The 14,708-nt window shown below is 40.3% G+C and overlaps 1 protein-coding gene across 5 annotated transcripts in view; it reads left to right on the forward strand.

The window, feature by feature from the left end:
• TRMT61A (tRNA methyltransferase 61A) overlaps positions 1–14,708 on the forward strand; it is a 35,673-nt gene that overhangs the window by 4,693 nt on the left and 16,272 nt on the right. For all 5 annotated transcript variants that reach the window (XR_012623356.1, XR_012623358.1, XR_012623357.1 and 2 more), the window contains exon 3: positions 7,926–8,192. Coding sequence is in view for 2 of the 5 variants with exons in the window: in XM_074825215.1 (XP_074681316.1) it covers positions 7,926–8,192 (267 nt within the window). In the remaining 3 variants the exon portion in view is untranslated. The remainder of the gene's footprint in view (positions 1–7,925; positions 8,193–14,708) is intronic.

Genomic DNA, 14,708 nt, shown 5'->3' on the forward strand with positions numbered 1-14,708 from the left:
TTTATTTAAATGCCTATGCTGTCAAAGTATTATAACTTCAGCTTTCCAGGAAAAGTGAACAGTTTTGCTGCTATAGTTTTGCTTGTACAGCTTGAAAGAGTCACTGTTCATGAAGAAAGAAGGAAAGAGTATTGCCTCAAATTCATCTGGTTAACCTTGAAGCAAGAGATCTTAACTGCAAATTTGCTTGCAACTGGCCAGAAGTGGTGATGTGAATTAAAAAGCCTCCAGTGTGATGATGTAACCTACTTTGGTGCCATCCTAAATGAGACAGTATTCAGTGATCCGAAATCATTAGTTCTAGATTAACCTTGTGTGGCCTAGACAGAACCAGCCCAATGGCAATTAATAGAAACAAGACAGGAAATCTGGTCTAGTAATGATATTTGAGTCTGCTTCTTGCTGGTGCTTGGTTTAAGTGTATTTGAGCATTAATTATCATGGAGGTCTGTCTTTTTTATTATTTAAAATTGAACTGATATATATAGTTGCTTATGGACTAGCAAAGCAGGTATTGTAAACGAGCCAGGCTCTTTTCCACTTGTCTTACTAATGAGACCATGGAAGAGTGCCCTGCATTTACCCAGTGGAAGCAAGCTGAATTGTGGATTAGTCTCCACAACTCTATGAAGAAAGAATCAATAAAGTAAGATGAAATACCCTCTGTGTCATGTTGTAATGCTGTGAATATGAGCGTAAATGACCTTTTGTGTGGGATTAGAAAAATTCAGTAGAATAACCAGAAGGCTTAATTTTGTATCACTTGAATTATGCAGTTTAAATTGATTAGTCGTGATTTTTCATAAATGATATAAACATATTAATACAGTTTTTGCCATTTTTAATCATCTCTAATAAATACATAAAGAGCAAGCTTGTCAGCAGTGCATGCATAATTAAAATAATCCAACCATACTCTATTGAGGCTATGAGGGAACTCGGCATCTGCCTGATGTTTCATGATGGAGGTGTAGGAATATAATCCTTTTCCTGTCTTCTGCTCATTTCTAATTTATAAAAGTATGTTGAGGTTTAAAAACTGTTAGTACCGTTGCTAGAGCTAAGATCCCTTGAAGTTGTTGGTCCCTAGTCTGAGGAATTCCCCACTCCGATCCAGTCTTTAACAGCCCGATCTTTCCAGAATTAAAGGGTACTTAAAAAAACTGCTAAAGTACCTGCTGTTGGTGGGCTGGTAGTGTGCAAGGTTTAGTTCTTGTCAGGTAACTCTGAATCTTTTTTTTTTTTACGTCACCACACTCTCCAAAACTGATCTTGATGTCATCTTCCCAGGCAAGGCTTTTTTCAGTACAGTGATTACAGCTGCCTGTAGTATAACAACTCCATTTGACAACAGATTTTGAGGTTTTTGCATTTATTTTTACACCACATTAGAACCAATATGAAACCTTTCAGATACTTTTTCAAAACAAAAGTGTATGGAATTTTTTTTTTTTATTTCCCCACATATTGAGGCTTTTTTGCTGTCCTCTCTTCAGGGTGAGACCTGAACAAGCGTCTGTCCTAACCCTCTAAATTACTCAGGGAATGCAGTACAGCACTGTGAAACCTCATTTAATCTGATAAATCTCAGAAATATTTTGGCTTTGATTGGTGCATTGTATTTAGACAAAATGTAATTTAGTCAAAAGTATTCTAACCACCATCCTGGTGATCCTTCAGCATTCAACAAAATCAGACTCACATGAGCAAAAATGTTAATTGGATTTTTCGTTTCCCTTCAGCTAAATCCCAAATTAAAAATTGCTAAACCATGTTCATTGCCAACAACAATGGGTTTCTGAGCCCACAGACAGGATTTCTGAAGACTGAGAACAGTATTCTGGGTTCTCATGGTTCCTCTGTGGAGGAGTAATGAGAGCTGCTGGTCAACCTTACATTAGAGCTTCTCAAAAACAATTATGAAATTTTCAAACTCACAGCCTGGGTATAGATTTTATTAAGAGTACACTCATAAAAAATTAATGAGGACTTAATGATTAATGGATACTCAATAAATGATTAATAGTTTATTGTGGAGTCCCAGCAAGTCACCTGTATGCTTATGACTGTTATGAAGTGTTTATAGACTTTTTGACAAATACTGCTTCTGTCTTTGCAATTTTTGTGGCATAAATATATGTAAACTGTTTGCAGCTTTACCTTTAGTGTAAAGTACAGACCATTAATTTGATTTTTGAACATGCTCATACTAATTAAGTATGTTTTATAATGTGTCTCTTATCTACCTCACTAATTAAGTATGTTTTATAATGTGTCTCTTATCTACCTCTTAGCAGCCGTTGAGGTTAGAGTGAGAGGAGAATTTGAAAACCCAATTCTTGTATAGCACCTTTTGAAGTATAGGAAAGGCCTCATCGGTACAAATATCAGAGAGTATAGTATTCTCTTGATGTACCAAAGAACTGAACCAAAACTGTGGCCGCATGAGTCATCACTGTAATGTATTCAGACTTATGGCTGACCTGCAGCTGATGAGGAATGCTGTTCATACCCTAAAGTGTTTGTTTCCAGACTTTTCTGGACTCACTTTCATCTTATCATTTCACTTGACCACCATGCGCATTTCTCATGCAGCTCTGAACTTAACAATATTATGTCCATTTGCAGAAGATCCCTCCCTAAAGAACTCTGACTCTTGAATCTCTAAGGAAAAATTCTTCTCAGTCTTCACATTCCCATTCCTTTCACTGGCAGTGCCAGCCTTGAAAACTTCCCTGCTATCCTTCCCCTCACTCCTCAGTCTGGTCAGTGAGCAGTGGCTCTCTTTGACCTCCAGTCTGCTGCCTGAAATGCCTGTTAAGCATGGTGTCCTCAACAGATAGGCAGGAGAAAGAGCAAATCTTCTGTGAAGGGAACTTCTTGATTTGCTGTTTCCTCTTTCAGCTGCCAGCTCATCTCCTTGAAACTCTTTCCCTCCTGCTCCTCCCTCTCTCTGTCCCTGCTTTTCCTGTGTCTCACCTCTGCCACTGTGGTTTGTGCCCTCGACTATCTTCACAGTAAGATCTTTGGGTTAGTTTCTATCAGATGCTTAATATCTCTTCATATATTTGCTAAAAATTATTAATGATTCTCCTGTTATATAAACTTGCCATGTACATTGAGCAATCTTTCTCTGTTCGGTGTTTCTTGACAGATATTAGCTGTGGAGTTGTTAGCTCTGTCTAAAGATTATTTTTCCCTTGGTTTTGAGGTTCCTTCCGTTCTCATGGTTGACTCATGACCTATCTTACTATTTGCTAGGTCTAAGTGGTGTAACTAGGAGACAAATACAGCAACAATGTCATTGTTTTGTTGTATTTACTCATTTTAGAATATCTTAGCTAGCCAAACTTTGCAGCAGAAACTTCAGTTCTATTAAAATGTTACTAGATATTGTATTGACCCAGTATTAAGTAATAATCTGCATACTTTCCTCTTTTCAAGCAATATGAACCTACGTACGCACTTAAAAGCTTCTTCAAGCTTTATTCCAAAATGCATTTGCTTATGCACTGCTGTAAACATCTAGAAGTCCTAACTCACAATTTGTAGTTCCTTTTTTAAAAAGAAGTACCCCTGATGAGAAATTTTTAGGGAAGACAAGACAAGCGATAGCCTGTGATGAGGAAATGTAGTGAAACAGGTCTCTTATGTTTATAGGATGGGTGGGATTCCAGGAGGTTAGACAAATATCCTTTGCAATAAGAAAAGCAGACTAAACAGAAAACAGTGTCAAAACGTACTCTCTTAGTTATCAGTCAAGTGCTCTGCTAGATCCTGTGGTAACACTCATGTTCCTGTTGACAGTGTTCTGATGTGTATCTATACTGTGTTGAAATAGCAGCTGTTAGTTTTGAACGGCTCAGATGTTGTCTGCTGCAGCTTTGAAAAGGTGAGCAATGATCTTAACGTGGACATTGTCTCAAGATGGCTGAGGTGTGCAGAGGCTTCTCTGTGGAAAACCTGTCACTTGAGTAAGCAAAGAGTAAGCAGAACAGATCTGAGGTCAGGGGAATGATCAGGGAGTTCATCTGATCAGTACTTTCTTGTCTACAAATCAGGAGGAAGTATTGGTGGGTGCTGAGCTAGAGTGTTTCATCTAGGTGTCCACTTGTTAGGATTGAAATCCTTCTAAAACTGAAGTGTTTTCATTGTCAGAAACATACCTTGGGCAGCAACACTCCCCTAAGTTTAAATGTATCAGAGAAGAATGGAGTGTACTACATTGGTCTGCAGGGCCATTAGCCACCTAACTCATGTGGTTTTAACACAGGATCCTAATTCATGCCTTTGGACTGAGATGGACCACTTTCCTAGTCTACATGCTGATCCCCTGCACGGTGCCTCCTCAGATTTTAAGCTTTGAGTTTGGCATATTAGGGACCCTGTGGTGTCATTAAATGCCTGCAGTGCAGATGTCTGCTTTTTTGACTAAGATGTTTAAGATCACAGAATAGTCAATGTAAAAGAGCATCATATTTTCCAAAGGCATTAGCAATGACCTAAGCGCTCACCTAAGTGAGTTCTAAAACAGCAGCTGTGGTGTTAATACTGTCTTCAGTGCAGTTTGAATTATCGTTTTACCTTTCTTCTATAGACTCCATTCATGATTAATACGCTGTAGTTAAATGGGCATTGTCCTGTGGTAGAGAGCTAACGGTTTCTAAGGCTATTTATAGTGCAAGCTGTCAGAAGGGCAAGCATCCTGGTGTAAAAATGATAAGCTGTATTTGTTCCAGAAGTTGCCTTACCCCCTGCTTTCTAGGTCAAATCAGGAATTTCACCTCACCTATATGAGACTGAAAATCTATTGAAGTCCATCCAGTTCTTAACTTGCCTCTTCTGATACGAAATACTAATTTTTGAGCATTCAGTTTATTGGTTCATTTGTATACAGGTAATTCAGCTATGATATCTCAGGTTTGGTAGCATTCTAGTTCATGTCTTCAGTAGTGCTACTTACGTTTTGCCGCTTTCCCGACTGATTCTGTATCATGCTAAGGATACCTTTCATTTCCCAAGGAAATCTGAACCTGTCTAGAACTTATTCCAAACTGGTGCCTAAGACTCTTTGAGTCATATTTTGCTGAACACCGCTTTTTTCAGTAGTGATTTTGAAGTAAGGACAAAGAAATTGAACAGGAATTGAGAAGGTGGCGGGAGGACTCAAATGTTGAATGTTGCAGATTTGCAGCAGAGAAGGTGAATATAAACATTCATTTCCCCTTCTACAACATCAAAGAAACGTTGTGTTGAACCCCTGCCTTCTGTAGACGTTGCTGATTGGGCTTCAGGGACTGTGTTGTGTATGGACTCATGCTGAACTGCCAGACCCTCATATTCCTAATGAATCACATCAAGCGTGCTGAACTATCAGGCACATGAGAGTTGAGGGTCATCATCATTTCATGGGACTGGGTTCAGAATCTGTCATCTCTTCAAGGAGAGATTTTGCAATGGTGTGTGATTCATAACCGTCTTGTTCTTTGTTTCCTGCAGTTTTGAAAGTGTTGTCACAGAGAAAGCAGGCAGCATCTTCAGAAGTACTCTCATTAATGATGTTAGTGTGATAGAATTTGATATGTGAAAATGTGATACATATGTATTATTCTCATGTTTGTGGTGGCCAGACAACAATAAATAATTCCTGGTAACCTTGTTTAACAAAAGCTCAGTCTGCAATACGCCTGCAAGTGGTGACTTCCAGCATCCTGGTTTTAGTTCAGGGTTTGGCTTGGAGTGTTTGTGAATAAAAAACGAGTACTGGAAAAGAAGCCAAAAAATCTTAATGGGTTTTCCTAGGAAGGAGGCAAACAGTATGTTCTGTGGTGTTTTTAAGAGCAGATTTAAAAGGAAAGTGATTAAAAATGTAAAAGAATATGAACAAGGAAACTGGATACATGCACAAGCTGCCTCTCTCTTCTGCTTACAGCCCAGCTGTGCTGACAGGCCTTCTGTTCACTGCTTTAGATTAGCAGAAAAAGATGCAGAAATTGTGCAGCATTACCCATTTGAGAGGTAAAATAATTAAATTCCGTCAGTTTGCAAAAGTTCTCAGTTGTGCAATCTTGCCTTCTGGCATGAAATGTAAAGGCAGAATTTCAGTCATTTTAGCATCCTGTGAACAATAGTTCCCTGCTCTTGTCATTAAAAAAACCCAAACCATCAGTGAAATGCTATTTCTTTGCTATGCACATACCTCACTGAGTTTTTACAACCACATAGCTACTGTGCTACCCTTACTCCTTTTGACCAGGGAGAAGTTTATGTTGATGTTTAGAGCCTACAGGCGCCATGACCAGATAGTTTTTCATGTGTGGACGTGTAAGTGTTTTTTGCCTTTTGTTTGCTTTATTTTAATACTTGGCATGAATGCATGGATTTTCACTTCAAATAAATGTGTGTATCACAGTTTCTCTCTTCCCTTGGACCACTCTGAGGCCAGTGCTAAAATCTGCAGATCCTCCTCCCCATCTAATCTGCCCCAATCATTAAAGCAGGGCGGAGGGTGCAACCCTTAGAGGGAAGCACAGGAGCAGTGCTGATCCGGTGGCAAACATGGGCCCTGAGCTCTGTTTACAGTCTGAAGGTCTCCCCTTTCAGAGCTGTCGGATTAAATACAGTGCCACAACAATGTTTCTCTCCTTCCGTGACTAGAGGGCAAGAACCTTGGATCCGTCAGTAAACTCTGACTTCCTGTACGATTATGAAAAGTATTGCTCCAATTAAGCAGCTGTACCAGCCCCTGTGTCCCCTAATTAATTTCCTTTCTACTAGTTTCTGAGCTTTTCCACCACTGCTGTACTTCAGGTTCTGTCCTTTATGAGTTTTTAAAGATTTATGTTAGTTGAAAGAACTTCCTTCAGGCTGAAATTTAGCCTGAACAGTCATTGAAGATAGCTAGAAATAGATTTTCTTTCTACAGGAGAAATGTGTTCCAAGTACAGAATTATAAATCAATAAACACAGATAATTTGGGGTTGCTGTGGGGTTTTGAGTTTGGGGGGATTATTCTGTTAAATGCCACTTGAGTGAGTAATTTGCAATGTGAATTGGTATATGGGTGTTTTCTTCAGTGAAAACGTTGGTTATTAGTCATTCATCTATTTAATATGCCAATGGATCATTTAAAATAAGTTTCCTAAATTATCCAGCTAAAACAAGGAAAAAAACCAGTTAGTTCCTGGCTGTACATGGTAATTGTACTTGCATACAATTTCAGGTATGTGATGGATCTCATTAAACTTTGTTAGGATTGTGTAGGCGTGTACGTATGTAAGTCACCTGCGGAGGCAGGTCCTTTGGTCAGTGTGACTGCAAGGAGCCCAGAGGCCTTAGTTTTGGATAATGTCAGTGGGAGCTGAGGATGGCCAGTGTCTCTTAAGAGGCCTGGCCAAAACGGCCTCCATATCCTGAAGGCCATTTGTTTGCATGGATATCAATAAGATTTTCAAGCACGGACCCTTGCCAACATCTCTTCTTTGTTTTAATGAAATACAAGGGTTTGAAAATACGTTAAAATTTGCCTTCATCTCTTTTTACCCTAGAAGAGTCCGGCACTTTGAAAAAAACTCTCTGGTCCCTGATATTTTTCTGTCACGTTTACTTCCTCATGTTCTCTTGTGGCACTTGTTAGAGCTATAGCTGACCCTTGCCATTATTTTCCTACTCCAGGGAGAGAGGACAGGTCCCGAGTTTGCCAGATTTTTGACTAGTGCTTTGAGGACCCGGAAGACTGTTTCCTTGGTCATTTAGTCCCCCTCACCTTGTGAAGGAAGGACTGTTCTCTTTCAGTAGTTTAACCGATGGTTTCTGTTCATCTGGCTTTTGAGTAAGTGTTCAAGCAGGAGGACTAATGGAGAAGACCTTTGTTCTAAAGTTTAGCACTGTCCAAAGACACTTTATGAGTTGTTTGTCTTTTCTAGGTACGGGCAGCGGATCCCTCTCCCATGCTCTCATCAGGACAGTGGCTCCTACAGGGCACCTGTACACAGTGGAGTTCCACCAACAGAGAGCCGAGAAGGCCAGGGAGGAGTTTCGAGAGCACGGGGTGGAACATCTGGTCACCGTGACCAACCAGGATGTCTGCAAAAATGGGTTTGGTGTCTCAAACATTGCAGATGCAGTGTTCCTAGATATTCCATCTCCGTGGGAAGCCATAGGACATGCAAAGTCAGCGTTAAAAGCTGAAGGTAACTGCACTTACCTCTTTCTGTTCAGGAAGTACTGTGCATGCACACATTTCTGCCTTTGAGCTATACACTAGATCTGCTCACTTCCATTGTGTGATCCCTATTCTCAAATGTCAAAGTCTCTAGGCATTTCTAAGGCTGAAAAACCTTCAAAAGAGGTCTTCAATTTACAGTGGAAGATTTGAAAGGGGAAGAACTTTTTCCTGCAGGCCTGTGCTAGCTGCTACAATTAGCATGGGCAGTTTATAAAAAGCCCTTTAAACCTTTGTCAAGTGCATTTTGCTAGATCTGAGGTGTGTGGGAAGCGGTGGTAACAATAAATGCTGAAAGCAAATTTCTTTGGCAATTCAGTGGAAAGGTGTTTGTATAAAAGGTGTTCAGATGCACTTCACATCAATCATTGCAGATTTGGACCTATTTAACAGAGCACCCCATCAGTAATGCTAAAGAAACTGTGGTTATACTTAAATACACTTGCCAATTTCTGCCTTAAATCTCTGCTGTTGGAGCTAATGAGAAGTTTGCCATTGGTTGCAGTGGGAATGGAACATAAAGGCTGTTCTGGCTTATGCCAGTTATTCCGGGATTGTGACAGCAAGTGAGAACTGCTGTTGAGGTATTGGATGGATTTTGTCAGTTTATTATAAATCTTTTCCCTATTGAAAAATGAGCTTCAGTGAATAAATCATTCTTTTATCCTAGAATAAGTTTTCCCCTAATTAATGTTACACTAGTGTAACAATACTAGTGTGGATCTGAACTAACTTGTGCCAGATCACTTTCATCTGCAAAACTGACTTTTCTAATCAAGAAAGCATGGAGTGCTGAACAGTGCCCATGCTAGGACATAAGTTTAGTAAAACTTGATTATGTGCCAAGGCCCGGTACTTTGTTAAAATACATAATCACAGGCCTGACTTTAACTGAATTGCTAGGTCTTCTTGAAATCACAGGATTTAAGCTTTTTGTTAAAGATCACCAACTGTGCATTACCTTGCTGAGTCAGGAATGACCCAGATGTTAGGCTACCTCAGCTGCTGCTGAAAATTTTCTAGAAAGCTTCTGATACCGATGTAACACACACTTTCTTTAAAAAGTGAATAAATAGACTTGTTAGCACTCTGTACCTGCAAGGGTTACAGCTCAATTTGTAGCTGCTTTCTAGTGTGTCCTGGGAAAAAAATAATTTCCACTGCTCTGTACGATGCCCTTCCCATGCTCAAATTATCTAATCTAGTGAGCACAACACTCAGCTGACTTCCCAGCTCAGAAGGCGCTGCATTGCGCAGTCCAATTTGAATTATTTAAGTGGTGCATGTTTAGAATACTAAGCAGAGCTGCTTGAACAGTTCCAAGTTTTGAATCCTTGTCTCACTCCAGCATTTGAAATCCTAGAAAAGGTATTATAGTCCAGACTGGCTGTACTATCTGGCTGTACTTTTCTGTGCTATGCCACAAGGTTACATCAGCTTAGGCAATACAAATAATACTTTAAAATCCCACATTTTTGTGTTTGTGAAGTGACATCCTGCACTTTATATACCAGGCAAAAGGCAAAGATGCAGTTGCTGCAGTTTTTGCTGCAAACAGCCACCAGTGTCTGAGATCTGGTATTGGTCTAAGGCTCATCTTCTGCGTTTCATAGTACCTGAGTGAGCCGGGGGCATTTTTTTAATTTTGCTATTTTGCATATAAACAAAAGCTGCTTTTCATATAAAATATAATTGATTACAGTAGTAATAAGTACAAACTTACACACATTTCTGTTTTATTCCAAATCATGTGGGTAGTTTTGTTGTGGTTTTTTTTTTTTTTACTGCTGTAAAATCTAAAATATGATAGAAGAGTATCTGTAACTGCTTTCCTGCAGGCAGTTACTTTCCTGTGACTGCAGGCAGATAATTTTATAGTGCTCCTTTGTTTTGTTTTCAAATAGTTAAAGCTCTTCTGCAGTAAGAACAGTTTGTGCACATACGGCTGTTGTTCACCGCCTTTCCAAGAGTTAGTATAGTGATAAAGCATCATTGGAGAAAATGAGTCGTTCCACTCCTCCCTCCACACCCTCTCTCTCACATCTGGACAGGGTCACATTTGAACCATTCACACTGTGGGTTTTATTGTGATGTGCCATGCAGAAATCGCAGCTGCCCGATAGTGGTAATTTATTCCCTAAAGTCTTAAGGTACTTTGAATGGAATCGGAGCTAAGCAATATACAGCATCATCTAGCCTCCTTTTTAAAACCACAGTATTCATTATAGAGTGTTGAGCTGAGACAGCTTGTAAGAGAGAGTTCTTAACCTTAACAAAACCTTATCAAATCAGTGTTTTCTCTCCTACTTAAGCTCAAGATCCTGAATAGTTGCAGCTCCTAGTAGGCTGAGTGTTAATGATCCTCTTTACAGAGTACATTTATCACTCACATTATGCCTTGCAGTATGCTGTAAATACACTACTTACAGTAGCTTGGCCTCCTACTTAAAGCACTGCCAACCTCTGAAGAGCTAAAAGAATAAAATGGCACAGTAGGTTTGTGACTAGAAGGTTCTTGTTCTCTGATGTGCTCTGCTGACGTTCAAGCTTGCATCTCAGCTGCATCCCTCTGTGCTGATTTTACAAGTCACACTTTCAGCAGAAATGCTGCTTGTAATATCTCTCGGGCACTGCTGCACTGCAGAACTTGCTTTCATTTCCAGATCTGCACTGTTTTTCTTTTGCAGCATCTGCTGATTAATGCTTTTCTATAGTCGTAGCTGCTGTTCCCAATACCTGACCTTGGTGGGTTTCGCAAAATTCCTGTTAACCCCTTCAGGCTAAATTTTAAAAACCAAAGAAAATGAAAAAATTGTGAGGTAGCAAAAATATCCTCAATATTCCACAGTTCTTAAATGCCCTGAAACTTTTGACTCACAGTCATCTCACAGCTGAATACTGTAGTGTTTTGAATATAATTCTGTACCCACCTACTCTACTCTTATAAATATTGTCTATTTCTTCCAAGGCTGTGGAAGATGAGGCAGAAACCCATTTGTACAATAATTTTCATACAGATTTTAAATTTTCAGGTAGGGAGATGGAAAAATACAGCCATGTATTAGGTTGGATTGGCCTCTTGCATTATAAATCTGTCCTCGGAGGTGTTTAAATTAACAGTCTGAGTCACAAAATTATTAAAACCACCCCGCTTTTATTTCCCTTCTTTCTTTTAAAGATTTTACTCTTAGATTCAGACTTGTTACTCCCTCTTGAGTGACATAAAGCCCCTAAATTATGAGTTGGTCAAATTGTGATCCTTGAGATATCACCTGAATCAGGTAACATGGTGCTGTCAGGTCTCCCCCCAAAACTCTGCAGGGCAAGTTCCCTCTGAACATCTCCCTCTTTGGGCCTCTGCATTTCCTGCCATCACAGAAGCCCTTCAGCAGTACTCTGCTCTTTGTCATAGTAGTTAGTTTTCATTTCCAAAGTCTTATATTTGTTTTGTTTGTACACAGTAGACTTAAAACAGGTCTTGTTTGCATTTTTTTCCCCTTAGCATAGCCATTGATTGTTGTCCTAACCTGCCAGGTTTGGTTATTACAGATGATGTATAAGAGAATAAATAATTCCTCATCCTCCCAGTAGCCTGTAGTGCAGGTAAGGCATTGCCTGGTTTAGCTAGTTTCAGTTTTCATTTGGGCTTGCCTCCCTCCTCCCCTGAGCTTTCAGGGAATACCATGTCCATGTAGAAAGTCTCACTGGCTATTTTTCTTGAGCCCCAGAGGTTATTCATGGTCCCGTTTTTAAACCACCCAGGTGTAGCTTTGAATAGCAGCTGAAATCCCTGGTCACAAGTCTCACCCCTGTCGTATCTGGGCAGGGAGAACCCCAGGTTGAATCACACTGAGAAGAGGGCAGTGACATCAAGGCTGATGTTGTTTGGGCTCGGGCTACCTCAAGAACACACAGAGAAGGTGTTAGGGCAGGACCTGGAGCCTGACGGTCTAGCATGCTGTTGTCCTCCACCCAGGCAGGTGGCACTCAAGTCGGTATCAACGCTTCTCATGTTCCCAGGAGATTGTTTTGGAATACATGGATGAAGTAATAAGTGCTTGCTAAAATGTCAGCACCAGCCTTTGCTGGTGTAGTACCTGCTTTGATTTGAAGGAGAGTTAACTCAAGGTGAGGTTAAAGATCCACAAAATAACTTTAAATTGAAGTGCATCCTCTCAACATTGAGGGGCCATCTGGTCTAGTGCAAAGCTGCCCTGCTAGGATCTAGGACCGGGTGCTAACCCCCAAAGCAGCTTCATCAAACAGCGGCTGTTTGCTGAGCCAGCCCCAGTAGTTATATCTCATTGGAGGGCATTAACGTAGCTCCAGTCTGTCGGGGCTTGATAGGTCAGGTGCACATGATGGGCCTTGGCTGAAGTAAAAGTGATTCTCTCACATGTCAAGAGTCAAGCAGAAGGATTCCTGCATGGTAATCCATGCTCTGGAATGCCGGCCAAAGCTGTTGGCCTTTACACAGTTTGTAGGAAGTAGTTTGGGATGAAAGGATCCTTAAAGGAAGTTGTTAGGGTTTCTTCCCCAATTTGGACCCAACTGATTTTTTAATTTCTTTGTTGCATGCTTTTGCCAGCCAGTAATAGTGAGCAGGAATAGATTCCTTTTTGAAGGATGCACCTACAAACGTAGACGTTAAGGTCACATTTGCAGAAAATCACATCAAGCTCCTATTAATGAGCTGGCAAGTGATTTGGAGAAAATTTTCTTTTCTGAATCAAGAAACATCCTTTAATGTCTTCCAACAGCCGAATCCTCTAATTTCACTTGTCAGGGAAGCTGCATCAAATCGCCCACGAGCACACTCACTTAAAGGACGTTCTGTCCCCTTTTACAGAGGCAATATTTTTAGTGTCCTACTAGCACAGAGTAAATGCCACAGTGATGCTGCTCAGTGACTCTCCTGCCTCGCCCCTACATAATGAAAACGCCTGTGTGATTTTGTTCTTCCATGAGGTCTTTGTAACGTAATCCTCCAGTTACGACAGTGCACTGAAGTCCCAAAACCCAGAGCTGTGTTCTTTTACCAGAGATAAAAATGCTGTGTTGTATTCTTTACATCACAGAATCATTTCTAAAATTACAGGCCCTTTTCCCTGGAACTTATTGGTGCTGCACTACATATGTTCTTTTTGCATCTTCTGAATAATACTGGAATGATGAAAAAACCTGTTAGAGCACTTGTGACACATACTATAACCTACAGAAGTGAAAGCATATAACTTGGACACATTTTCTGTATCATAAGCGTGCACTGGAGTTCTTGGCAATTGGGTAGCACTGCCAGATTTTCCATACTCAAAACCTAATGCAGGTATTAGCTAAATAGAACTGGTAGAGGTGTTAGTCCTTGGTCAGACAAACCAGAAACAAAATTGTTTGTTGGAGTTGCACAGGAATGTACCAGGGACTGCTCTTGAAGGAGGAGTACCTTTCAAGACACTGACCTCTTGTAAAGGTGCAAGGGAGTGTCCCTTGATGACTAATTAGATACTGTCTGTTAAAATGTACAGTGCTATGTGAATGCAAATCTTATCTTTTATTTCCCCCTTCCCTTAAGCTCTCTTCTCTAATCATTCCAGTCTGAATTGTACTTCAGTTTTCATATCCTCTCGACCCTATTGCTGATTACAATGACTGCCAGGACTGTGTGGGCTTGTTCTAGCCTACGGGTTCGGGAGATTTAACCTCTCCGTTAAATGTTTCAAACTAACTCACTCCCTGTAAAATTGAAGGTAGGAAAAAATTTAAGTCTTTCATACAGTCTCATTATTCTCTCTTTCTCAACTGTAGCACTTGTCAGATGCATTATACATGAATAAACACATTTTTAGACAGCTCTTCAGATCAAAAAGCTCACACAGCTTCCCAATGTGAACAGGATTAATCTCAGATAATTACTATATCAATTTATGATGACACACAGATCTCATTAACCAAATTTAGGAATGGTAGCTTTCCTAAAAGGAGAACTCTGAAAGAACATAAACTCAGTTTGTACTAAAAAGTTTCTGTTCCATTGTTTTCACTGCTCTCTAGTCTAGTCCTTGCCTTTGAGATCCACAGACAGAGCAGTGTGCCCCAGCAAGCAGAGAGGGAGGGAGTACGTTTCTTTTCTTCATTCACTAAGGAATCCTTGGCATGGCAAGACAAAGCAATGCATATTCAAGTTCTTTAAGCCCTAAATGCCTCTTGATGTCTAAAGGACAAGAGGGCTCTTGGAGAATTTGAGAATTGTGAATGCTGAAATCTAGATTTATATCTGTTTGGTGATTGTGACAGAAAGGGTGTTGCCTGGCTGGTAATCCTGTGAGGGTACAGAGGGCAGCCCACGGTGTGGAGAATTCAGAAGCATCTGGTCTGTTGAAGATGACAGCATCTCTGCTCCTAGAACAGATGAGCCTGTCCATCTGAGTGCTGGTTTTCTGTTGCTCAGAGTCCACATTTTTTGCTGGTCTAAACACACCATGGC

This window comes from Strix aluco, chromosome 4 (assembly GCF_031877795.1).
Source record: "Strix aluco isolate bStrAlu1 chromosome 4, bStrAlu1.hap1, whole genome shotgun sequence".
Taxonomy (NCBI): Eukaryota; Metazoa; Chordata; class Aves; order Strigiformes; family Strigidae; genus Strix; species Strix aluco.